We start from the raw sequence: 27,831 nt of genomic DNA, 5'->3' as shown, positions 1-27,831 counted from the left end.
AAAACCAAATATTTGAAAATTACTTTGTTTACTTTCGAACACGATTTAATATTTTATAGATGTGTATGTGTATGTGGTATCATTTTGAAGGGTTTTATGAGGAGAAGAAGAATAAACTAAATATATACATAAAAATATTTAAAAAAACAACAGGCATTTGTGGCCATTACCGATTGTAAAATATGTCATTTCGCGTCTCATGTCAGTAAAAAATAAAGAGAAAATATATAAACTGTAATAACTTATAGCATAATATGTTATTCGGTCATTTAATTGACATATCAGCAATCAGCAACAAAGTCATTTCAATTGACTACAGAGTATGTCGGAAAATAGCTAATTGAGCTAATGTTTCTTGTTTACAAATGCCCGACTTTAAATAAAGATTCTTGTATCTTGTATACCAAAATTATATGGGTTCACCAGGATTTACAATTTACCTTCAAATATATACGTGTGGGTTGGATTCCTTAAGCATTCTTTAGAAAAGAAACCGATCGAATCTATCTGCACAAATAAATCTCAAAATTAGCTTGAAAGCGAACGACTACGGTATTTGTTTTATCTACCGGAAAATAATGGAAGTGCGGCTCAATATGTAACTAAGTCTGATTTCAATACAATATCAATAGCAAACTTTCATTAAGTCTGAAAAAACCATCGTCGCCATGACTACTGATGGCCTTACCGGAAGTGGAAACAAACTTGACAGGAACGTTCGTTAAGCGTATCAAAACTCATCAAACAAACTTGCGTGCCGAGAAAGCTAAAATCGAAAAGTTCTCTGCATAAAAGCCAGTGAAGGCAGCCACGTACATTTGCCGGACTGATTCTATATACCATTTCCGGTTTCGCGGAGCGCTATTCCATAACTTCAGCAGACGACATGAATATTCCATTTGACTTCGCTTTGACGGAAAACTTCAGTAATATCAAACGAGAAAATTGATCAATTCGCTGCAGAGTCTGTATCCACCGTCGGTCGTTAATACTCAATAAGTGTCATGTTTTCTATATGATTTTCGCGCAATTATTTGCATATTCTCGGAATTATAAACGATCCTAGAATTGGCCCCACTGGTATTCTAATGTGTTAATTAAAACCCGGGGATGCTCTTAAAACAGGAATTGTTCTGATCTCTCGCATTGTGAGAAGTATATGATATTTATAGGGTTTCACTTTTTATTCCAAACGAATTAATTAACTTGCACCGTGGTTAAGGATTAAGCGCCGTTTGAAAGGCGGGTTTTCAAATAAAACGCAATAAAGGCACAGCCCAGTTCTAATATTGTGGCCATTTTCGGATTTGACCGGTAAATGAGTACATTTAAGATTATGGTATTTAGAAAACATGTTAGGTTAAATGAAGCGTATTTCTGTTTTTCATATTTTGAAGTTTTCAATGGCCGAGGTTGTGTCCAAAAAGATTTAGAGATGGTTTAATTGCTTTGCAAAAGGAATTTGAATACTGATGACGCTGCAGCTGCTGCTGCTGCTGCTGCTGCTGCTGCTGCTGCTGCTGATGATGATGATGATGATGATGAAGTTGACGGTGATAAAGATGGCGATTACACTCATAATTATTACCATTGATAGTAGTGCTATTACAAACTTAAGGAATTATAGTAATACGTTTCATAATTATCAACAACAGCAGCAACTACAACGAAAGCGATCGAGTAGAAACATTGACATCCATTTTCAAGACTGTTATACATTACCAAAGGGAGATAACTAGTACTCATGGTTTTCTTGTTTCTTCAAAGATTTAACTCCCTTGTAGTAAATTCGGTTGATATGGAGTCAAAGAAAAAGGTTTCTTTAAAATTTATTTCATGTAAAAATTGTAACAGAACGGTATAATAAATATCAACAATACTTAATCGTGTAATAAACACGTCAATATTGACAAAATATTACATGTATATGCAAACAGTGGAAACAGATCACGAGTTTTGGCAATGCATTGTTCATAACTTCATGTATTTCTGTGGACGCAACAGGAACATTCATGTATTCCAAAACAGTGCGCCACTCGGATAACCTCCGACTAAATAGAACAAATATATATTTATTATGCTTCATAGCACTTTCAGTTCAAAGGAATGTTTTCTTTCACTTTTTCAGTATAACTTATTAAGTATGAGTTTAATAGAACGCGAACGTATGGTTCTCCTTTCTAGAATATCACACGCTCTTATAAATATATGAATATGATATATATTTTATGAATTTATTGATTGGATAAATGCTCTTTTTTTGGTAAAACTTCTATCTTGCAATTGTAGTTGTTCTTTGGTTATAATAAAACACACAAAATGAACAGTTGTCAACATAACGTATCTCCAATTGTTGGTACTAACAAAGCATGGAAACCCTGTCCGAATGTCATAGACAAAAGTTATACATTAATAAAACACATGTCTTTTTAAACCCAGACTTCAGTAATACGAAGGCATGTGCGTTGAGAGATGACCATGTGACATCACGTGATTGGGAATACTTGGCGGGAAAAATCCCGCTGACGTTGTTGGCCACGAGTAGGGATTCCCTGCGCCAAAAATAGCCGAGGATGGTGCTGATGTCATTGGTGCGTGACCGGGTGACATAAAGTTCAATTTTGGAGCAGGATATGCTGTCGACATGAGCATTTCAGGCGGATATTTATACGCACTGTGGTCCGCCGTTGGTTGAACGGCTTGAGCTAGTCCATTAAAGTCAAACTTATACGCGTACCTTTTACCGTGTACTTTGGTCATGATGTTTTTGTCATAATAATATCTCAGCGCTCGGCTAAGTTTATCGTAGTTCATGTTGGGTTTACTTTTTCTTTCGCCCCATTTTCTGGCCACTTCGTCTGGATCAGAGAGTTTAAATTCCCCGTTCGTACCCTCCCACGTGATGATCTGTGAGTTGCGGCTGTCAGAAAGTAGTTCCAGCAGAAACTGCCACAGTTGTATCTGTCCGCTGCCTACAAACATAATGCATAGATGATTATATATATATATATCATTGAAATAGGTAAATTAAACAATTACTTATACACTAAATGTTGATAATGTCGGCCATCCTTTAAGTTAACCGACAAACGTTAAAAATGCACACATTTGTTGTTTTTTTAAAACATCATTTGACCTACACATTCAGTCAAAACGTATTCTTGTAAAAAAGATGGAATATGTTTTACATAATGAATGACTTTGAGGCGTATGCACATAACTGGCCTATAGTTTAGAGTTAGAAGTTAATCACAGTCAGTGACAAGAGGATTAGAGCCATCTCAGTTAGAAGTTAATCACAGTCAGTGACAAGAGGATTAGAGCCATCTCATCAACACACATGTTGTAAGACCAATGTTTCGAAATTCATATTTCTATTAGTTAGAATCTATTTGGAAACTTACAGCTTTATTTGTTAGTTAGGTAAGGTTTTTTTTTTTCATTTTGCAAGTTAAACATCCGATTAAATATTTGAAATGAATTAAATATATACATGTAGTTCTTAGTCTGGCGTGATTTTATCCCACGCTTTTTGATGGCCCCAATGTGTACACGTAATAATCAGTCAGTGTTTTGAGTTGCTAAGATGTGTATGTGCGGTAAAGAGCAGTTTGTTTTAGTTAGATGACATGAAGTAAATTCTTAATTTATGAGAATGGGCGGAGTGAGCGTAGCGAAGAAGGCATTCTTAATCATTAAGGCATTACTTCAGGACATCTAACTAACTTAGAATACAACCTCATTGACAAAGCAAAATCTCGCGCAGGGATTGTGTATCGTATGAGTGCCAGGAGGCCGACCTTTAAACACCAGCGAAAGGTAAAATTCTTAATAATTCAGTCTAGTACTTAATGATTCCCTTTATGCATTTTCATTGGCTTAAAATGTAGGTTGTATGTTAAATACATGAAGTGAACTAAGAGCGGTATTCGCAGTTAGGCAATTAAAGAGGAAACATGTTTAGCACAAGAGTGATATGAACATTTATTGAAAATGAGTGACTTACATGTGTATGTTTAAATAGTGACTTATAGAAATATGAGGCGTTACGTAATAAGTGACAAGGACAATATACAATAAGTGGCCGGAAGAGAATGTATTCAGGCCGTGCACGGATGGATTCTTCTTTTTTAGAAAGAATATTAATGCATTTATAACTACATGTACAATAAAAAGTAAATGTTGATAGTAATAACGTACCGCTGTTTGAAAATCGCGCAGAAATAGGACCCAGTAACTGGTATGCATCTGAAACAACAGCAATCCTTATTTTTATATAATTATACTATTCTACTCAAGTTAAAACAAATCTTAAAGCTGTACTCTCACAGATATACCGTTTTACAACTTTTTTGTCTTGGATAGAGCAAATGTTTACTAATGGTTTAAGAAAAATGAATAAAACATCATTTTTTAAACTTAAATATAAAAATCTGCGAACTATTTTTGTCAGCAGTCTTTTAAAATGGTTTCATGCATTTTCGCAAAAATCGGCTCTTTCCAAGACAAAAAAAAATAAAGATGTCAAAACATTCAAACTGTGAGAGTGCAGCTTTAAGCTAAAAATACTTGCCGTAGCTAAGTTTTTCCAACACGCTTTAACTTAAAAAATGTAGCCTAAACTTGAATATTGTCCAAATCCGAAGACCTCAGTGTCTTCTCCCTGTCAAATCTCATTGCAACAGAAGCATGGTCTCATCTGAACGAGCTATTATCATGAAACCCTCTAAAGACTGCCAGAAATATTGTTTAATCAAGCAAGAAATGCTGAAAGACGAGAAGCGATTGGAAAAGAAATGACCACTTATTCCGTATAATCGCGTTTTAAGTCTCGCGTGACTTCACGAGATTTGGGGAAAGAATATGGCGCTTAAAATCCGTTTATCCATTTGTAATGAAGGTCTAATAAAGGCAGATAATCATAATTCTAAGGTCCCCCCGGATGGAAAATTGTTGAAAAGGTTATCAAATTATAGCCCCATTGTGGTATAAAAGTGATTATTTTCTGACAACGTTGTTGATTGATTCTGAGACGTTCTTTTGACATTTGTCATATTCACACATTTTTTTACCCTAGAATATGTATTTTCCATGTTCTGTCATAGTTTGAGGCTATTTCGACTTTCAAAATGTTGTTTTTACCGCAATATCTATATGAAAACCTACAGAAACAAGCTCAGTAGCCAAAAGTTTAAACATAAACCCCCTTAAATGGCACAGGGTAAACGCCAAAGACATAAAACAAACTGTCTTATTTCTAAATGTACATAAGCTTAGCGACTCACATATAATAAACATCTTCTGGTGGACCCCTACAGGACACGGGGTAAAAAGGTAAATTTTCTAGAACATTGCTATGGTAATTAAGTTTTTGCTTGGTGGAGTTATCATCCCAATCTTATTCTAACAGAAAGGCAAACATTTTCCATGTGCATTTGGCATAATATTTTCCATAAATGAAGCATTAATGATATGAATGCCTTCCCTTTCAAATGCACACTTTCCATACAGATGACATTATAATTAATGTGTTTTATTCGATGATAATTGTGATTTGCCATTCGTACAGTAATAACAATGTACTAGCTACCTAATTATGGTTGTCAAAGTACGGAATTTACGCGTGCCGTACTATCGAATTTGAGCGTGAGCTCCGCGTCATTTCGAAGCAAGGCTCGCGCGCGGATCAAGGGTCAAAACTGACCAGACGACAAAATGGTCAAGCGGCTACAATGTCGTCCGTTTTCAGGAACAAAGTAAAACAAGTCATTTTCATTAATTCCCAAGATATACACGCCTTCGGTTTCAGTATTTTTAAGACTGTATCTTTCATTTTGCATTGAACGAATCATATTTTTTCGAAGCAAATTTAAGATAACAATAGTACTTTTCTAGCTATGAGAAGCATAATGATATAGTTAAATTCACCAAAAAAGAAATTAGAAAATATCTTCCATAACTTTTTACTAAAACAAATACAGCGTTTTTTTTTTGTTTATCAAAATTATACGTAACTACCACAGTCAGTTTGAATGTTTAAAATTCCAAAAATGGATATTTGAAAACAAAACCTGACTAAAAATATAGGACAATAAGCAAACAAACAAAAAATAAAAACATGAAAAACGAAAAACACCGAAGCCTTCCAAGCGAACGGGAAAGACAAAAGAATGGCGGCAAACCGGAAACCCGCACAATAGCGTGCATCCGGAATAACCGGATTGTTTTCCTGAGATTGGAAATTAAGGTGCTTCCAATGGCACGGAGAGTAGTACTTGGAATTGTATTTCCGACCATAGTGTCATATTTGGTGGAATCATCGAAAATCGATGAGTTTGGAAATATGAAGGGAAAACCATTTTAGAATAAGGCTAAACTAAGCAAATGCCTCTGGGTTTTTTCTCCACACATGGATTTCAAGAAACTATGAACATTATACCAGTAACTGTACTTTCAAAGGTTTAAATGTGACACGGTTGTGCAACTGAAGAAACTCCAAGTATTTTTTAAAATCGTGAGAGTATTGGTGAAAAATACGAATACTTGCATAGGTGCAATACTAGTTTCACAACCTTGGTCCAGAATTTACACATATAATATGGCAATATTCATTTTTCCGCGAACATTATCGTATAAAACGATCATATTAAGAGTTGAAATAAAAACCCATTTCAAATCGAAATGATGACAGAATTGCCGAGGTAGGTTATTTCTGTTAATTACTTTGTATTACCTTGTGTTGAGCGCCATTGTGCGTGTGGAGACTCGAACCCTGGTTTCCCTAGGCCGGAAATGCCCGACGATGGTCCGTAGCCTGAAAGAGAAATTGACCATTTAACGATCGATATTCAACGGAAGACTGAAATAATATGGTGGTCTTTAACACTAGACTAGTTTAATGCTTACGATATATGTAGGGGAACATTTTAATACGTTCACTGTATGTCTTTAGGTCACAAAAATAGCCTAGCAATGTAGGGAGGCGCCACTTCATAAGGATGCCGTTTGGCACCAGCAATAACCCAGCCACATTCCAACGTCTTATGGAGAGTTGCATTTTGCTATTTTTAAAGCGGTCAATTAACATTTGATCTCCTCATTAATTCACCTAGTCTTTCTGCTTTGTAAAGCTATTATTCAGCAAAACACCGTGCTTCTGTCTTTACTGCTTATCAGTCATTAATCAATTTACAGTGCTTCTTAATGAACATTTCAAGGGCTGTCTACAATGTTGTAGTAGCTCTTATTAATTATATAAGATATTTAGTACATTATTGCGGGTAACACTATGTTAAATAGGCTAGATGTCCCAGCTAAGGCTTTTCTGCCACTCTTAAACGATTAATACGAATTCAAAAAATGAACGCAATTAATTTGAAATATAGCTAGTTCGAAATTAATAATAGGGTTAGATATCAATCTAATTGCGGTCCAGCCAATCGTAACAGGAGATTTACTGCGCTACTGACACAACGAAGCCTTATTTAACCCAAAGAAAGGTCCTATTTAACCCAACGGCAAATGTGAAATGCATTGACAAGCCACTAACGCCCGGGTGTTACTTCATAGTTTAGGGAGTTTGGGTCAGGGGTTCCCAATAAATATAATGACGACGTCTCTATTGGAACAATTATTGAGGAGCATTAGGAATAACTGATTAAAGATATCGAAATTCGAGAAGGGTAATATTTCGATTAGTTTTAAAACAAATGGCCAACATTTCTGTAATTAACGTTTTATTGTTTAGTCAGATGAGTTTGTAAATACTGCATGTAAAGTGTCAACTACATAGTAAATACATGGTAACAATGCTATAAGAATCAAAACCTTACTCATATTATATCAACGTTTGTTTAAAAGTGTTTCGCAGGTTGATGGTAAACGATGTTTTATTACTATTTTACCAGGAATCCTTTTTAAACACGATGGCGCTAGGTTGTGTCATTTTGGTGTTGTTGTTTTTGCTTTAAATATAAACGAAGTTTACCTGAACCAGGACTATGCGGTGATGGCCAAGGCTTTCCGAATCCCGCTTCTGAAAAAAATAATATCATTAGGACAACGTTCTTTTATGCGTAAATACATTTTTGTCTGTGAAATTCTTCTTGATTTTGTGTATCTTTTTCAACTCAAAACAGCATCTTTATCTATTACCGAATTGATTTTCAGTCGAAAAAGGGCATATAATTATAACTATTAAAGCCAGAGTTGTCTGTCTTGCTGTATATGTCCATATTGTCCTTGGCAACATGTGTTGCACGACGCCGACACCAAGGTGACAGACCATACTTGTGTTCGTTCTCTTGCTCGAACGATGATAAAAGCTTACTAAACTGACATTGATAGAATAGACTGCCATGATTCACGTGATCACAACCGGGTTTGAAGAATGTATGATTTACATTGAGAACTTTGCCATGCAGATATATGCAGATTTTACGAAGATGTCCTTACATAACTTGTAACGGAAGTTATATCAAACCTTAACGAAGATATTTTTACGAAACGTTTTATAATCAATTACATAACAACTGTATCTTATGAGCGTTTAATTTTCTCATTCATATTCTGATTGACATAATATGTTTTCAGAGAGAACAGGCATTAATTGCATTCAACTATGTTGATCATATATTTAAAAATAAAACAATATATTTGAAATGTTTTAAAAAAATAAATGATTTTTTTTTGTGAAATTACGGAAAATATAAATGAAATCGAATGCACACAATTTTACGTTGTTGTTTTTTTGTAGCATCTTTGCAGATAATTTAAAAAGAAAGCCAAAATAAATGCTGAAATTATCCACAATTATTCTTTAGGTTATCAAAATGCGTTTAAAAAAGATTTAATTGATTCTCTTTATTTTCATTTTATTGTATTTGGTCTTAAATGATTAATTCTTGAAAGAGTTCTCAATACATACTTAAAAGGTTGCCATTTCTCATGTATGTTAATATATTCAAAGAAAATTAATGAGATCGAAAGAAAAGATATGGAAGTTGTTTAATTTATGCTTGTTCAGTGTGTTGTAAAGATGGTATTTATTTGTAAGTTGTAAGTATTGTTATAATTAAGCTTTCCTTTGACGGAAATGTTTCTCCAAAAATAACGTCCATTTTCATGGTATTGACTTAAACAGTGCATAAAAACATATCGCTTACATTAACAACAATACAAATAAAAAACTCTGTTTCTTATAAATAATCATGTTCGTACCGATATGTTGCATCATATGTCATCTATTAACAGTTCATGGTTGTACAGTGAGTCAGAAACAGTTTCATTATTTTCGATTATTATGTTCATTCTGAATGTTTCATTTTTGAAGTACCATTCAATATCATATAATTAACTTGGGAAATTTTAAATGAGTTTTCCCCATATGTTAGCTTTCGTTTCTCTGTTGGTGAGCTTACATGTACGCTTATGTTAGCTCACATTTCATCTGAAGTTAGCTTACATTTATCTTTAAGGAATAGCTTAAGTTTTACCTGGAAACATAAACCCGGCAGACAGACCGGCGTATGAACACTGCCGGAAGTAGTCCGGTGCCGTAAGCGAATGCACGTGCATTGCATCTTCAAAGCGTCTTTCATAAAACTTCATTGTCATCGCTGTCATTTTATTTATCTACACAATTATTCACATCACTTTTATTTCACTGTCTTTGTTAAAACTTTTCCTCCTCGTGTGAAGCCAAATAGTATCTCAAAAATAGTTCAAGCTAAGAAAACGTTTGCATGATAATTTCCCGGTATTTTTATCGCGTACTCTATCTTGTACGACGAATAGCCGATCGGATATTATGTGCTTATCAAGACGATTAAGACAACTTGTATTCGTGAGAGTTTTATGCGACCCGTCGCGCGCCAAGAGTTATCCAATCAGCGAGCAGGAAGTCGTTTCCATCAGCCAATATTTACTCGAGAAGACATTTGCTGCGTGATCGATATTCGCCAATTTAGACCCTTTCAAGCTTTTTGTGCGAAGTTATTATTTGTTTAAGACAACAAAACGATGCGAAAATGGCCATCACTGACAAACGGTCACGCCCACTTGTCAACCGAATGATCAAGAAGTCATTCCGATAATTTGGTTCTTAAATTCATTCGGAAATACATTTTTTTTTGTAAAAATATAGTTACTGCCACTTGTTACTGATAGCGTCATTATGTCGTAAAATGCTCATAAAGTTTTAAAATATCAAGTCTCTGAATTACTTAAAATGGCTTCAAAATATACATCTAAAAGTGAAGCCATCTAGAATCAATAGAAAGAATAAAAGTTCGTGCCGAACAAGTAAAATGTTTTACTCCTGTCAATGCAAACGCTTCAATACGCCGGAAATGAGGTTTGTCGCACCGGAAATTTGCTCCGAAACCGGAAGCAACGGAACCATGGGAAGGAAAATGGCGGATGTAACAAATCACCGTTAAAGTCAATTTTGCGTGATTCGAAAACGTGCCTTTCGCTTCATTCTACGCAACCACTTAAAATGTATCTCCGTACAGGAACAGCACTTTCCTTTTGCCATGCCATGTTTATGAAAGACTTCTTAAGCTACAAGAGACGTGCAGGAACAATGCGGAAATTGCCTTTTCCTCTCGGGGGAAAAATCTACATTCCTGAGTTTACCTGCTCCGATATTGACTTTCGATTTATTTAAATGAAAAAAAAGATTTAACGTTTGATAACTGGAGCAAACCTGCCTAAATCATACATTATTACATTGTCATGGCTGCCAGTATTTATTTTTTATTTACCGGAAACTTAATGTACAAGAGCGACCGCCCCGATAGCCAAGTGGATCGCGTGCGGAAGGTATCGCGTTCATGCCCTAACATACCTTTATTCAAATCGGAGCAACTCGGCCATTTCCGCCATACGACAAGCCTCAGATGTACGCCAGTGCATAGTGAAAGTAGTTCGTGAAATTAATATAACTAATATTAATTAATTGCAGTGTTTAACGTGTAATTTTATAACATAGTTAAAATTTATTCCAAATTTATTATTGCATAAATCTTTAGGATTCACCAGAGTCAAGTCCTTAGGTTGAACTGCTAAACTGAAATTACTACGCGACCTACTTACAGCGTAGTTAAATGTAATAAAAATGGACATTGTATACCGTCCATATATATCCGAGTTTGTCTTCAATGTTTTGTACGGTTCACACGCCGACATAAAATCTGGACAGGAAAATTGACTTTGATAACATTTTTAAACTATGTTTGCGTTCTGTTAGGAGAGCTTGTTATTAAAACAAATACCGATTATTTTCTTTTTTCGTAACAAAAATAATTTGTAAATAAATATTGTAAATAAGCAAGAATTTTTTTATCGACGGTCCATGATGCCTTCAAGTTTTTGCGAATTATTCTGTTGTTCCATTAAAATATAACTGTCGAGCAGGTCATTCAAGCAAAGGCAAACTTCACGTATAAGTTTTGCTGTCAAATTAGTTGTTGTTTGCATTTTGTGTGGGCCAATGAAATAAAGGATGTCTATTTTTTCTTCTAAGACTAAACTAGTGTCAGTAGTAAAATTAAACATAAACTTAATTCTCGCATTTCGTTTAATTTCATAAAAAAACTCAAATCACAATTACACTTGAGTGCTCATTACACCGCTCGTTTGTTTGAACTCATCATATTGAACGTTTTCAGTTTTTGCGCATTTCATTGAAATCGGTGGAGAATTTCAGTTTCGCACAAATGTTATTTTGTCACCGAACTATAAATGGAAGCGTTGGCTGTAGGCGCAACAAGTGACAGTGATTTTACTTGTTTTACAATCCTGTTCAAATGCAATTAAAAATCGATTCCAAAAATATTTTGAGTGTCCCCAAAATGTACTCAATTAATGTCTGTTATTCCCTCAGATCATGTAGAACTTTAACCATTTTTTTCAAACGAAACATTGACTGATGGGATGCCCCGCTAATATTGAATAGTTCATAGACCTTTTGGAACATGAAAAGTTTCATATAAGAATGCAATATGTTTCTAAGTAATATTTGAAGAGTTGGAAAACGTTAAGCAACCATCTAATGTCATAAAGTTGAGAAATGCCACTTGTAAAATAATTATTTTCTATCAATTAACAAGTAAAATAATAAAGTTAAGGCTAAAAGCTAAATTTTGAAACTATTTAAATTTGGCGGGAAAGTACCATTCTTTCTTTTAGTTCGTGTTGTATATACATTGATACATTTGGCGGTACTAAAGACAATTATTGTTTATGTTCTTATTCAGTTTACATTGGATGTTCTTTAATTATAATATTTGAACTTCAAATGATAATATTGAATCAGATGAATACAATCGAAAAAAAAAGAAAGCCTAATGTTTTGTGATTGTCAATGCGAAATTTAGGATTAAATCAAATAAATCCCCCCCCCCCCCACACACACACATCTCTTATATGTTTTGTGTTACATCCATTATATTTGTTTAATTTCTCATATAAATGATTTAAAGGTTTTAATCGAGTAATACTGTTTGCATTTCAACCAGTTGTGTTGGTTGGCAATATTATATCTTTCTATCATGCCTTATGAAGAAATATGGGGTTTTAACAGTGAAATAACAACAGTGAAAATATCAATTTGATATTTTCACTGCAAAATAAGGAGTGAAAATATCAATTTTCAGAACTACTTTTAAAATCCTTTGTTGTTACATGTACAGTACTTGCCTTGGTCAAAACAGAACACTGGACTTCAGTAAATTATGTCAAAAAATGTTAAAAAAAAATAAAGAAATATTTTATAAATTTAAATAAATATATAATTGGAAATTAACAACTTACCGTTTATGACCGGTTATCCCGTTTATCAAACATTTTACTGATCTTTGAAGCTGAATGTTCGAACATTTGCTTTCATTCCAAACAAATTACAGACAAAAACAACTGTTCGAACATAAATAAAATTTTATAGCATCGTTCAAATGTATTTTGAACTGTTAACCGCTGTAGTACGTAAAATGAGCTTCCTGGAGAATTCACACAACAATTTACAGATAGATCCGATATTTTTTACCCCACCCACATCTCAAAATGTGTCAACAAACTAGCGTGGCATTTACTCTTCTGGAAAACAAACATTTTAAAGCGAAACAGACTGGTCTCTGACAGTAAGATGACTGAATATTAACTTACTATAAAAACACGCGTATATGCAGTCTTAAACTAAGAAGAATGGTTAAAATCCAACGAGTATCCACATTTGTTTTGCTGTACATTTGACCTTCCAAATTTTCATTCTATAAATAGCGGCGTAGTAATTTGGTTAAAATAAAGTGTTTTCATTATTTTTTGGAACATTTGTGCACTAATAATACTTCATTTTTCACTGTTCATAAAGCTTTGCAAGAAAAAACGAGCGAATATTAAGCTATAAGAATGAATAGCAGAGAACTATTTCTCAGCAAACCGAAAGTAAAAAAGTTGACAGCTATAATTATGCATGAGGGGCGCTCCACGGGTAGCGGCGTAAAGCCCACCCTTTTCAAAAAGGGGGTAATTCAGAAATAAATAAAAAACAAATAAAACTCCGAAAATAAGCATAAAAGAAACAGAAAATTTGTTTATTTCAGTGTAAGATCGTATTTAATTTCACTCGTGATCATAAAAAAACTACATTTTCACTCGTGGCTTCGCCACTCGTGAAAATATGTTTTTCTATGACACTCGTGAAATAAAATACGATCTTACACTGAAATAAACAAATATCCTCTATATCATTCACACATATATACGTAGATACGCAATACATTATTGTAGTAGCTTATATCTAGAATAGTAGATATTGAGAAATGCATGAGAAATCAAAAATATGTTTAATGTATAATGTTTGCGACTGTTGATGGCATTCATTTTGGGATTACATCTTACAATATTCGCTCCTTTTCTAGCACTTTAACAAACATAAATTGTACTTTTTTGATCTAACACATCATCATTTTTCATTGTAGTTATCACTTTGTTCTGAAAGTCCGTTCATTTGGAACAGGTGTAAAACGATGTCATAATGGACTAGTTTACTCTTTAATCAATTAACACAATCGAAACCGACGTACATCAAAGTGAGGTTCGATAAACGCAAGCTCAAATTTATTTCCGATTCAAGAAATTGTTTCATTTCCTTCTTTCCGTTGGCAAATCTTCCTTTCAGGAAAATCTGTGAGAAAATGGCAGAAAGCGGCGGAACTGTACAAAGGATAGTTTGACAAAATGACTGAGTATTTACCATGAAAACAAAAAATAAACATTGACATAAGCAGTGATATGTTGACTTGTGATCTGCGAATAAATATTCACTGTCTTTAACACCTTTTAACATTTAGTGTAAATAGTTCAAATATTAAACAAATACAGCTTTCGCACCGGTTTAGACTTCGGGTTAAAATCTACTCGATTAGATTCAACAAAATACACGAGCGCGCGAAATGTTACCGCACACTATTTTCGTTCAACTACGCATGCGCAAGGTTTGTTTGTAATGGCGGCGAAAAGCAAACAAGTGAAAGAAACATTCTCAAGTGAGGTAATCGGATAAAAAGAAACCCCAAGTTAAACAACATCTGGCCGAAACAAACATCTTGAATATGCTACTTGTTTGACTATCTTAAAATCGTCTTAATTTAACAGTGAAACGTCTGAAAACCGTTACTATGAAAATGTCTGTGGTCAAAATGACGGCGTTCATTGAAGTTTCGACATCAAAGAAATAAAGTTTTTATTTTTATTTTCTTATTCTCAATTTCTCAGCTCCTGATTTCCTGCTTAAGATTTTCTCACACCACTAAAACATGTAGAAGCTAAATATCTTTAGCGGTAGTTCCACTCTGAATGACGTACCCGTGACGTATGTTTATAGTATTACATATTGGGAAATATGAGTACTTTTAAACATTTATGTTTAAGTGGATAATTATCAATTATAAACACTTATTTTAAGTCCTTTTTTCAAAGTAAAATAATGGGATAATAACAATCGTTAAGTATGTGCTTACTTTTTAATTGTATTTCAGCTTAACTTGGTTATAATTGTGTTCATGTTTTTTGTGAATGTAAATCTATTTTTTTCCTCGTATAGATACTAGTTGTATAATAATACAATGTACGTTTCAGACACAAGCCAAGGCGTAAATAGAGGTTAGACCTACAATACTGAGGCTAAACAGGTCTAATACAATTAAAATAAATAGAAAGAATTCAACATAATTCTTCAATATATTCAGATCTGTTTTGTAGGTGAATTACTTAAAAGAAAAATGCGGCATGCCACTTTCACAATTAAAAATAAAATTTATAATAACATATTAAATTAAAGTTACTTGAAGTTGTGCTTAAACGTATTTGTTTTGCAGTTTTTACAAGCAAAGGTTAAACAAGGGGAACATTCTGACCAAGTTTGAACATTTTCTGATCAATGCCTACCAAGATATGGTTCCGGACTGACGGGCGGACGAACGGAGAACGCCAAAACAATATCGCCCTCCCGAAAACTTTGATTCGGCGGGGGATAATTACTAGCTCTCGTTTGCACGATGTAACGCGAGAGAGTGGTCTTGTGCCCTGTAGGAAACCCGAGTACCCGGAGAAAGCCCACATATTGTTTGTTTTTCAACTTCTATACTTGTGCAGTTGGGGAAACCGGAGTACTCGGTGTAAGCCCACACATTGTTTGTTTTTCAACTTCTATACTTAGTGAATTACCATTCTTGGTGAGGCATGTTCCGCCGCTCACGTGCATGTAGGATGAGGACGGCGCCATTCCAGCCGCCACTTCCGGTGATCCCCCGTCAGACCCAGAGTTAAACGCTGTGAAAACCATTGGTAAATCAATATAACATCATCAGAAATGTTTGATTAGTCTCAACAAAACTCCCCAGACTTTAAAGCTGCACTCTCACAGATTGAACGTTTGACAACTTTATTATTTTTTGTGTTTTGGAACGAGCGGAAATACATGAAAACTAGTTATATAAGAATGCTGACAAAAAATCTGCGATCTGATCTGATCTTTTGTCAGCAGTCTTATATAACTGGCTTTCAGATATGTATTCAAAAATGGGCTCATTTCATGACAACAAATGTTTAGGATGTTAATTCTTATTGCATTACAAATACAAATAGAAATACAGTCGGAACGCATTGTTTTTGTTTTGTTGTATGTGTGTTTTTCTCGATATTTACCAGGGGCGGATTCAGGCTTTGGCCTTACAGGGGGCGTACTTTTGGAGCGCAGGCAATAAAGATTGCCCCTTTCATGATCAATACGAACACTACATGAGGATATTAGGGATTTTGTCGTTCCCAAGGGAATGTTAAGTCATCCTAGAGCATTCCTTTCATATAATTTCTGGGATTTTGACGTAATTAGTTAATTTAAAAAGAAAAGAGGGGGCGCGCACCTGGTATTCCCCTGTCTTAAACCGCTTGTAATTACCAGGTAGTCACACCTTAGACTCAATCTTCAAAGTTCCCCGTCTTAATCCGCTAGTAATTACCGCGCAAGAACTTACATGTGAATATGTTTACTCACCGTCTCTGAGGTATTCAATGTGTTCTAGAAGTTTTATAGCGGCGTCATAGTTTCCTATAACCTTTGTGAACTCTTCACGTGACATCTGGCACATTTCTCTCCCGTTCATATCCGGAAATTTCGTCACATCGATGACGTCATGAAGGTTGTGTTCATTGATGGACCATTCCAGCCACTCCTTCACGTGACAGATCTGCCACTTCATTGGATCTGTAGTAAGTGAAAGCTTTTGATCAGGGGCCGTATTCAAAAAGTATCTTACTGGACAATTTTATCTTGGTAAATAATTTCGAATTTTTAACAACTATTAATTTTAAATATTAATTTTTCATAATACTTATTTATACACTATTATTTATTTTTGAATCATAATCGTGCTTATTTTCATGTTTTTAGTGTAAACACATTAGCGGTTTTCTTTAAATTCAATTCAGACATACATCTAATATATTTTTCACTAAATTGAATTTTTCCCTTAAATGATTTACCAACACGGTCCCAGATGTTTCTTTGAACATACCCTTTGCAGTAATTGTTTTTTGTTTTGTTTTGTTTTTAAATCGGATTTTTAAAATGTAAAATGCATACATGATTGTTAGAATCAAACCATGGCAAAATAATGAAATATTTCAGAAGGCAAATATGTCGTTTGACACCATAATTTAACTTAATTACTAAACCATGCCATATAGATGATTATTTCAAATGTAAGTATGGTTGCAAGTCCGGGAAATTGTCCATTTGGCGAAGAAGAAACTTTTACCTGCAGGAACTACGACTTTCTTTTGTTTCCGCCTCGGCTGTGTTCCCATGGCCAGGGGTTTGGCGGTGTATCTTGCAGACTCGTTACCTTGATCTTGCCCTACATTTTCATATTCATTCTTGGCGTTTCCATATTTCTCAACACCGCTAGCAGAAGTAGCGTTGTACATCTGTTGAGATTCGTATCCCGCCATTTCTTCTGCGTCTGTTTCTCTAGGCAGCATTGGGTCAGCTTGTGACCTTGCTCGACCTTGATTCTGACCTTGATCATCTTCCGCATATTGCTGACCCATTTCATAATGTTTCTGATATTCAGCGTATTGCCCGAAGGTTGTATACTCATTTTGTCTCTGGCTAACATAGTAATTCCACACTGCCGTAGTATTTTGATCAGTTCCGATTTGTTCTTGGTCCGATTTAGCAGAATTAGTCGAATCTGACCTATATGACTCCTGAATGTCGCTCTGATAGGGCGGTACCTGTGGGACGTTCGGATCTGAAACTTGATTACCTTGTACTTCCGGATGATAGGGAACGCTGGGAGCGGACGAATCGGTAGTGATGTTGTGGTGGTGGTAATAGTTTGGTGGATCACTGTACATTTGAGGGACGGTGACATTTGGTTGAATTTGTCCTTGAATGTTGTAAACTGACGGGTCTGTTGGGTATACATAAGTTGCTTGGTAACCTTCGGTATTTACGCACTGGGTAACTGAAATTCCCTGTGCTTGTGGAATAATAGCTGCGTTGTTAATTCCAGTATTGGCATCAATATTGGCTGAGACAGCAGCTGCTTCTGTTGGAAAACCTCCCTCTCTATGCTCAATTGGTGATTCATTTTTTATGGCTTGCTCTTCGGTTACATTAGTTTCCTCTTCAACTTCTTTGGTAATATTAGCCCCTATATGGCGTTCATAAGGAGATTGTTCTGTGTTCTCACTAAGTTGTTCCGTGGAATGAGCAGAATCGGTATCATCTATGGCAGTTATTACATCGTGTTCGTCATCTGCTTCAGTTTCTTCTTTTAAGTGCTGCACAGCAGCCTGAATTTCAGTTTCAGTGGCGTTTGGTTGATCTTGTATGATTTCTTCATACTTAGTTTCACAGTCTGGTGCCTCTTTCCCTACTGCTGCATTATCTGTATCGCTTTTGATGTTAATATCTGCGCATGGTTCCTTTTCAGGTGTTATGTCACCATGGAAAAAATTGTCTCTTCTGATTGCGTCATCACTCCTCGATGAATCGCTGTGGGTATTTCCTGGGGTTTCTTCCTCTATATCGCTGTTACTTTGACTCTTTTCTGTTGTAACTTCTATTTCAAAGGCAGCCTTAAAACAACCATCAACAAGATAAGGAGTGTTGATTAATTGAAACATGTCTATCATATCTTTCAAAGCTTATATACATGTATTGCAATACTGAGTAATACACTGTTTTCTATAATCTTATGTTAAATTACTTTACCATGAGAAACCCTACATAAGTGGTCTACATTTTATTTTGTCAAATAAGAAGGCAGTAGCTCTCAAGTTTTCCAATACGTTTATTTCAGTAAATCAGCCGTTGTTTATTGAATCAGGTAAAGCGATATATATATAAGCAGTAGCTGACCATCAGGTAGTTTTACACAATAAAATGTAGACCACTAAACAGTATAAGATTGTTGGTATGTACTGCGTCGCATCAAACCATTTATTTTTGTAAGTACATGTTAACAAACTTTAAATATAACTTATAAATCATGCAAAAGCTGAAAAACATATGACATTTGATATCAGAGACATATTCAACGTCTTAAATTGAAGTAAACAAATCGATAAAAATCAATATTCATTTACTTATCAGAATTTTATTTTTTTTTCAAAAAGAAGAAATATATACTGAATGGTGCTTTTTCTTATTATTACAAGTACATACGCAAAGCCAGCATGAGTATCCCAATTGATATTAATGTTGTGAGTTATAAACGTTTTTAACTACAATAAAGGAAATCGAACTTAACCGAGCGTTATTATTTTGTCGGGGAAAACTTAAAGAGTAAGGAAATTGTCATCTTTAGTCTTTAAGCAGATAGGAAACAATAGACTTATAAACCCTTTTATACATTTCCTATTTAAGATTTCCTGAAATACAAGTAACAGGTTATAGAAGAGTTCCCGGTGCTTTGACGCTTCCTCAGAAGTCATCGATGAGCAACAAACATGGGGGAAATGGCATCTTGAAAATAAAACACTGAACTTTCCGCTTCGGTTTCCTACTTAACTTAAACCATTTTGTGCTTATACCAAGCTTGGCTTGCGAACTAGTAAGATTGATAAGAAAATTTGTAGGATTTCGGATGAATTTAAGGAATAAATAGTAAATATTACCGTGGAGCCTGCTGCCGAATCCATTGTTAACACATCCGACGCGCTAAGTGAAAGATTCGAAACAATGGCTGGACTTAAGTATAAAGGCATTTCTTTACTATGTGGTTATGTATGTGTAATCTAGAATTAAAATCCGTATGGTTGAAAACTGATAAAGTATTTATTGTGCATGTCAAGTGGTTGAGACTTAAGGATGCTGAGCTCAGACGGAAATGGCACTTGTACGTTCTTAACAACTCTAACAGGACTATATGTGACACTTAGTGAGAATAAGACATGATTTCATCTGCACACACAGCGACAAGAGGCTTTGTTTGTGTTAAATCAACGTTTCTTTTTCTTTCCTTTTGTTTATATGGACAAAAGTATATTACATTTACAATTAAAGATTTGAACTAAGTAGGATGCTTCACAAAGAACTTGCGCTGCTACTAAGTGTATATACATGGTAGTTTTGGACATACATATATTTTTCTTTATTAAATATGTTTTTATTGCTTGTGTATGAAAGGCTGGGTTATCGTCTGCGCATATTTATGTTGCGCGACATCCTCATTTAGTGACGGAGAACTATCCCTTAAGTGATGTACATTCGGTATAAATTATTATATTGATTGAATATACACAGAGAGGCGCATAGAAGCAGAAGGTTTATTCAAGGAAATATAACACACAATATATATTTGAAATAGTCCAACATGACCCGTGATCAAATTCATAGAGTGCATAAGTGTGTGCTGATTTCCATGATATAAGTTTAGCAACCAGTTGCAAAAACTACAAAATGGCAAGTCAAATACATGAACCATGTGTTAGGTTGCTCGTGTTTGCCTGGCCTTTTCACTGGCTTTTCGAATGGTAACAGTTCTATCATGCACATTCACTTATTTAATATATGTGTATAACTATCTTAAGATACTGGTTCAATATGATAACAAAATAATGTTTAATTTCGAAAAGACCAGTAAAGGAATAAAATGTGTGTGTGTATGGTGTGTTAAAGGGGGTGGGGGATAAGGGGGGTTAAGGCCAAACAAAATAATTCAGTCCCTAAAGAGCGAATGTTTAACATCGATGAATAATATCTATACGTTACACAAGAACGAGGGGTCAGCTTTGGTTAAATGGTGTAAGTCACCACGGTTCGGTTGCTATGTGACACCCAAAGGGAGGGTCAAAGCCTCGACTTAAAATATCAGTTTTTGACATTATCTATATCTCCTAAATTCAACACAGAAGGACAAATTGCTCTCAGAGGTAATAGTAATAACATACCACTATTTCATCTCAACAGACTTTGGTTACATGAGGGGTCGTTTAAAACAAAAGGGTTTATTTTCAAGACATGTATATGAACATTCAAATAGGGAAACCCTTTAAGATATTGGTAAAATATGATAGCAAAATAATGTTAGATACTATTTTGCAAATTTCCACTGGCAGACATGATGGTACCCTAACACACACGCGTGTATGTGTATTGGTTATGCACCAGTCAATTGTAACCACGGCTACCCCAGGTCCGGGGAATAGCCGGGACTTTGACTTTCGGTCAAGCCAAGCCCGGGTAAAATCCCTGCCCTGCGGGGACGAACTGCTGGTAAAATCCCCGCCAAATTCCCCCGCACCCCAGGGAGCCTAGGTAAGGACCACTCCGCGCTATTTTTGGCGTAAAGACAAAACCACCGCATTTACCCGGCACTGCGGGGCCACCTGAAAGGTAAAAACACGGCCCTTTTCCCCCGCTATCCCCGGTATACCCCCGGACCTGGTTGGTTTCAAATGACTGGTGCATAAGAAACTGAGAAAAGTATTGGTTGAAATGAGCATACCATCCATTTTCATATGTATAAAACTTTTCATATAGTAATATATTGTACCTTACATAAATGTACCTTATATGTACATGTAAAGTCGATCGGTCCATATATCAGTGCATTTTAATCAAAAATCCAGTTTTATGACGTCAACGATCCCTATCATATTTTTGGCCGGTCCGGACCTCGCAAAAAAATAATATGGACCGCTGACGTCATAACAATGGTGAGGATGGCTTGCGATTTTCACAACGGCGAACAATTGTCGCAAGTAAACGCTAATTGCTTTGTTCAATAAGACACATCAAAAGCGCTTTCAAAATAATAAATGGTAAGGCCACAACAAATTGATCATTTGTTCGTCGGATTTGCCGCACCTAAAATTCGAAAAACGAAAAAAAAATAAAAAAACTTTTTTTTTGCGCCCGCACTTACTATTGGGCCGCGCATATTATTTATCTTTTTTACTCCTGAATTTCCTCTATTTTCTGATGTTTTTTTACTGAAAATTTGAACCTGCAACGTCGACTTCGCCTTTTTTTTGAAGGTATTTCCATGCTTTACATTCTCCGCGAGCAAATTTTCCTCGTGTCAGGACAAAATCAGGTCCGGGTAACCGCAAAACAGCCGATATTTGTTGACAGTCTTTTTTGTCGGGAATATTTTGCAGGACGCACCGTTGTTATCTATTTCCGGTATTAATTTGCAGGATACTTTCAGTTTTCGTTAATGTAAAATACAAATTTTTAATAGAAAATCAGTGTCATAGTCAATGGATTAAAGTCTTCAGTAAACTACAACAGTTTCACAGCGTCGAAGGCAATAATTATTTATGTGTGTTTTAAGTAATTCATTGTTTTGTACTCATAATTTAGTGTTAAATAATAACTAAATCAGATTTTGAGTGCAAAACTATTAAAATACACGGACACTCGACTTACAGCAAATGAACATGTTTTCGTGAGTTATTTTTTAAATTCTAAAATGCATTTCTCAGTTTTATACTCGTAATTGATAAAAATAGAAGGACTTGTAAATGTTTCAGAAACAGTCTGTATTTATGCACCATTCAATTGTAACCATGCCCCCCCCCCCCCCCCCCCCCCCCAGGACCATGGGGTATACCGGAGATGGCCGGTGAAATGGGCCGTGTTTTCACCTTCCAGGTGGCCCCGCAGTGCCGTTGGTTTTACCCGGGGTTGGCTGGACCGAAAGTCCCTGCTATTCCCCGGACCATAGGGTTGTGGTTACAATTGACTAGTGCATTACACATACATGTACATGTACAGTATAAAAATAACATCAGTAAACTCAGAAAATAAAACCTTTTATAAGTAAAATGACTGTTCTAATTTTCTCAATTCTTTGTTCTTATCCATTTGTTTTCTTTGATCGATTTGTAGTAAAGTGGCCTGTTATTAAAGTGGCCTGTTTCTTACGTGCATTGAAGCTATGGAGGGTGTCATGATATTTTTTTTTCAAGGCACGGACCTATAAACCATTGGTTTGTGGTAAAGGCGAGGTCTTGAAAGGGAAACATCTTTATTCCACCACTTGCTCTAATATAATGACCGGTGCCACATTTGCAGATTTGTTTAATACTGCTTCAATTGTGTTGTTGTTCCGCAATTTAATCGGCAGTGTCTTAAGTAATAGTAAAGCACTGGATCTTATTGCCATTTGTTATATATTGAGACAGAATTTCATGTGATACAATCAAAACCGTTTCATTTATATTTAAACTTCATTTATATTTAAACTAAGAACCTATGTTTGCAATTAAAAAGCATTTCTTGACATATTGCATGATAAATTTAGTAAGAAATAAACTTTTTAACTTTTATTTTATTTTTCGCCTTGCGCTCGCCTCTGAATTGCCTTAAATTTAAAAAAAAGTATTTTAATTTTTTTTTCGCTCGCTCGCTCCTACTTTTTTTGGGCAAAATCCGTAGAACAAATGATCAATTTGTTGTGGCCTAATGTAATTGTTTCGGTATAATATAAGGAATATAACACACGGCGTCGGGCCATATGGCATTATAAGGACCGGTCAGTCAGCCGTTATTTAATTGGTATTCTTATGACGCATATTTAAATGACTACCATACTCTTTGAACTCAAACTATTCCTAAGTATTACGCCAACTGGCCTATTATGTATATCCCAGTTATGATTGAACATTTATAGTTAAAGGGAAGTTATCATGCTAAGTACACAAATTGTATGTATAATATGTTTGTATTGCTGCCTTCCCGTGCCACAACTAAAATGTGAGATTTTGTTTTTGCTATTGAGACTGATATTGAGAAAGAACTGAAGTATCTTTGTGATATTGGGGTCAGATTTCATATCATTGGTTCTACATAATGTGACGTTGTTGTTTATTAAACTTTTTTTGTTAAACCTTAATTGTCTTAATCACAAGAACAACCTTAACTAAAATCACGACTTTTGCGACACTCTTATCTATAGTAGTAACTATTAATATACATGTGTATAACCTTTTAGGAAATAAGAAGTACAGTTAATAGTTGGCTCATTATATAGACAGATAATGAAAGTCGTTACTGTTTTGCTGACATTTGTTGCATTTGCAAAATGCAATCAAGACTTTGAAAAAGTCGAAAATAAAGAGGTTGGAGACATTAAGAAAGCGTTGCTGAGCCTGACAGACGAAGTTAAACAACTTAGAAATCGCGAGAAATACCAGAATGGGAGAGTAAGTGAGCTGGAAAGTCGATTAAATGAAGAAAGAGCTGCTAGGAGTAATCTAGAGGATCAGGTGCAACAGATGGAGAAAAGGCTGGAAACATGCGTCAAGTACTCAGGTTTGTTTGGTTTCATTCTTTGCAACATTCGGAACTCCTCGGCCATTATCTATCGAAAACGATTACGAACTACTTCTAGTGGTGTACCGGCATATACTAGTATCCGAGGGTTTTTTCGATGGAAACTGGCCGAAACGCCCCGAATGTCTTCGCTACAATTAATTAATTAATTAAAACGTCGGGTATATCATGTTATGGCATCAAAAATTAATTCAAGATATTCTTAGTTATTAAATCTGATAGTTAGGTGAATAAGAAAACAAATGCCCCCAAAAAGGTAATGGGGCTTATGACGCTGTACAACACTAAGGTAACAAAGTCCTATTGAATGACGCCATAAAATTCCTAAATCCTACATATCCGGTAATCGCAGTGGTAGCAAAATCGCATTTCACATAGGCGACCTGGGTTTGCATGGCACATGAGAGTTGTGTTTGTGGTCAACAAGCCGTACGATTGGGTTTCTCTGGGTTCTCCGGTTTCCTCCACAACACAAGACCACACTATTGCGTAACATGAGAGTGTAATAACTTTTTCGCAATCGTTGCAAAGAAAATAAGTTTAAAATAAACCACCTAAACTCTTAACTGTTGTGTTATGAACTAGTTGTATCTTCTAGACGCCAGTCCGAACATACGCCGTGGAAGTAAAGAACAATCAAACTACAGTCGAACCCCGTGGGCTTTAACTCCGAGGGACCGGCGAAAATACATCGAGCCTCTTTAGATTCGAGTCTAGCTTACCTTCTAAGAAGAAAGAAATCGGTCGTTTACATCCACTTCGAGCCAACGAGGAAATAGAGCGAAGCGAGTTCGAGCTAACGGGGTTTGACTGTATAAATCAGTTAAATAACTTCTCTGCAGGCGTGTGTGAATATAAAATCGTGATATTTAGTTGTTGTGTTCACAAACTCACGTCTTGTTGGGTATCATATAAACATTTCAGGGGACATAAAAATATTATTCTTACAAATTGTTAATCAATAATTATTACCCTCTATAGATACAAGTCTCGCCAAAAGAGCCTTGGAAAACGAATATACGGTGGCATTTTACGGTAAAATCAACGATCTGGCGCAAGTCCAGCAAGGGGACATCCTGCAGTTTAACAACGTGATAACAGACATTGGTCACGCCTACGACACCTCGACTGGACTGTTCACCGCCCCCACAGGTGGACCTTTTTATATAAGTACTAATGTGAAATCGATCATAATTTTGGCTAAGGTAAGCGTAAGACAATTGTCAACAGACCTGTCTCAGTCTTCCCGTTGGGGCCATATTGCTCCTCCCACACATTTTAAATGTAAACGTCGATGTCTAACTGTACTCGCGGAATATGGGCTGTCTACAGAGCCAATGCCTAAAAATAATATAGAGTTTAGGACAATGGTCTCAAAATGCGAGACTTTGTTGTTGTTGTTTATTTATATGAAGTAAAAACGACAAAGCAAGTCGCGAATGCTTACCATACAATTTCGGTATATTTTGCATAAAAGTACCTTACTTTTTTAATTGTAATCAGCAAAAATGTATTTTACGGTCAACAACATTTAAAAATCGAAAAATCGAATATTATTTATCTAGGGTCGAAAAAACACTCGAGGGGCTTTGCCAGGTAAGGTCGGGTTGCCTTTAAAACACCTACTTTTTAGGCCCAAAATGAATGACCTGAAAATACGTAAAATAGAAAATAATGCGATAAAAACGCAAGAATAGTGCTGCCTTTGTTGGATGCTATATCTTATATCTTACCAAAGGTATATAAGTGTAGCATTAGGGAGCCATCTTATCAACTAGCGTACGATAAGATATAGAAGGATAAACAATGCAGTTGAATGCTACAAAGCAAGTGTCAGAAATCGTATTAAGAGTTTGACTTGTAAATTCAAATATGCATTGTCTTACCTTTCTAGTATATAAGTATACGTTTCATTTTTGTTCCCATTATGACCATAAATAAACGATTAAAAGTCAAACGTACGATTTGTTGTTTGGTAGGTTGTCCCATAGTTGTACAAACGTTATCGTTATGTTATATTGCTAACTACTTTGCATGGAATGTTATACATGCAGCTGGGCTGTACGTGTTCGGTACCACCATTATGATCGAGCAACATCTCGACACCCACCTGGGCATATACGTGAACAACCAGAAGATGACGAATATCAAGATGTTTGGAACCGAGCACATGTAATAGTTTGTTTTATTTATTTAATACAGTAACATAGTTTTATTAGCTTTATGTGAGGGAATCGTTACCTATATAGGTATTAAGAAGCCTTGTCAGCGGAAGGTCCCAGGTTTGACCAGAATTTTCTCATCCGGCGACATAAATTTAAATGTGTTCAGCGAATGAAATAAGGGCATAAATCTATCCAATAATTCAATTAAGTTTATACTGTATTGCCTGCAATACTGAATTTCTTGGTTTGGTTTACAACCTGTATTTCCAACCGCCGCAATTAGTACTAAGCTTAATCGTTCTGATTTGTAGTTTGACGACTAAAAAGTCATGACGACATAAATTGGTCCCGCTGAAAACGGGTTAAAATCTAAGACATTTAGAACATATTTGGTAAACTCTTAATGACTAGACTAGGCGTGGATCGCTCCCCCTTCTTAATCATTAAGATTATACCTTAGATGTGCAAATTATTACAAAATAAAGAAAGAAGAAAAAGGGCGTGTCAACAAATATAATGACATGTGTTTTATAGGTATGACACAATGACGCAGATGGCTGTGTATTACCTACGACGGGGTGACCGCGTGTCCATTCGTCATGACGAAGGAAACAAAACTATCCACCCGGATTATTCAACATTCACTGCTTTTCTGCTAAATCAGGAGTTTGGGCAGATCAAACCCAACCCTATTACCGTTGGTTGATTTGTTGAGTTACGGTGAATACATTGACTTGAAAGTTATTGTTGTGTTATGTTCTGTAGCAGTTTTATATCCGGTACAACTCCTGCTTATGTGTATGTTAAACGTTTACAACTTTACAGTAAGCCCAAGACACTCGTTGTCAACACGAGGTGTTCTAGGTCAAGTCAAGTAAACTGTTTTTAAATTAATGATGTAGCGGTTACACCGTGCTAAGTTCTTGATCCATGGTCTTAACTTTTAACATTCTTGACGGTCAATCCAGGGGCCGCAGGTTTCATTCTCCGTCATATACTAAAATACTTATCGTATTCCGGGAGGGACGTTAATTGTGGGTCCTGTGTGACAGTGCTATACACTGGTACACGTTAAAGAACCAGGGTAGCTCTAACCAGGGTAGGTCTAACCAGGGTTACATTCTGTTTGTGCACTCTTCTAAGTAAGTGCAAAAACTTAAATGCCTTACAATCTTATCGGAGTCCTCGCTGAATGGGCAAGGCACGAGTGCGAGTGAAAAAGCTTACACACAACCACCTACGCCGTGTCTAATCGTAACAAGGTGAAGTGATGGAAGTAACGTTGGTTAGTGGTGGGATAACGCTGGATCG

At 35.6% G+C, this 27,831-nt stretch overlaps 2 protein-coding genes across 2 annotated transcripts; one reads left to right on the top strand and one right to left on the bottom strand.

Moving 5' to 3' along the window:
* Positions 1-1,816: 1,816 nt before the first annotated feature.
* On the bottom strand, positions 1,817-19,825 carry LOC128243312 (uncharacterized). The gene is made up of 8 exons (XM_052961015.1): positions 19,690-19,825; positions 17,322-18,648; positions 16,559-16,768; positions 15,730-15,834; positions 7,988-8,035; positions 6,734-6,814; positions 4,201-4,248; positions 1,817-2,972 (listed from the first exon to the last, which is right to left on the bottom strand). Exons 1-8 carry the CDS (start codon positions 19,777-19,779, stop codon positions 2,443-2,445), a joined length of 2,439 nt encoding a protein of 812 aa, XP_052816975.1. The 5' UTR covers positions 19,780-19,825; the 3' UTR covers positions 1,817-2,442.
* Positions 19,624-27,264, top strand: LOC128243313 (uncharacterized). The gene is made up of 5 exons (XM_052961016.1): positions 19,624-19,767; positions 24,015-24,334; positions 25,337-25,507; positions 26,410-26,527; positions 27,055-27,264. The coding sequence occupies exons 2-5, from the start codon at positions 24,061-24,063 to the stop codon at positions 27,224-27,226; spliced, it is 735 nt and encodes a 244-aa protein (XP_052816976.1). The 5' UTR covers positions 19,624-19,767; positions 24,015-24,060; the 3' UTR covers positions 27,227-27,264.
* The last annotated feature ends 567 nt before the right edge of the window (positions 27,265-27,831 follow it).

The sequence above is a fragment of the Mya arenaria genome, chromosome 8 (assembly GCF_026914265.1).
Source record: "Mya arenaria isolate MELC-2E11 chromosome 8, ASM2691426v1".
NCBI lineage: Eukaryota > Metazoa > Mollusca > Bivalvia > Myida > Myidae > Mya > Mya arenaria.
Note: the sequence above shows the minus strand (reverse complement) of the source record. Positions and strands in the feature narration are given on the sequence as shown.

Bases quoted from the DNA above. Each gene is read 5' to 3' on its own strand.
- LOC128243312 (XM_052961015.1), bottom strand. From the start codon at position 19,779: ATGCCTTTATACTTAAGTCCAGCCATTGTTTCGAATCTTTCACTTAGC. The intron at 6,815-7,987 runs GTAAACTTCGTT...TTTCTCTTTCAG, and splicing joins ACCGCATAGTCCTGGTTCAG to GCTACGGACCATCGTCGGGC. The intron at 2,973-4,200 runs GTACGTTATTAC...TTATGTTTGTAG, and splicing joins TGCGCGATTTTCAAACAGCG to GCAGCGGACAGATACAACTG.
- LOC128243313 (XM_052961016.1), top strand. From the start codon at position 24,061: ATGAAAGTCGTTACTGTTTTGCTGACATTTGTTGCATTTGCAAAATGC. The intron at 24,335-25,336 runs GTTTGTTTGGTT...TACCCTCTATAG, and splicing joins AACATGCGTCAAGTACTCAG to ATACAAGTCTCGCCAAAAGA. The intron at 25,508-26,409 runs GTGGACCTTTTT...TTATACATGCAG, and splicing joins ACTGTTCACCGCCCCCACAG to CTGGGCTGTACGTGTTCGGT.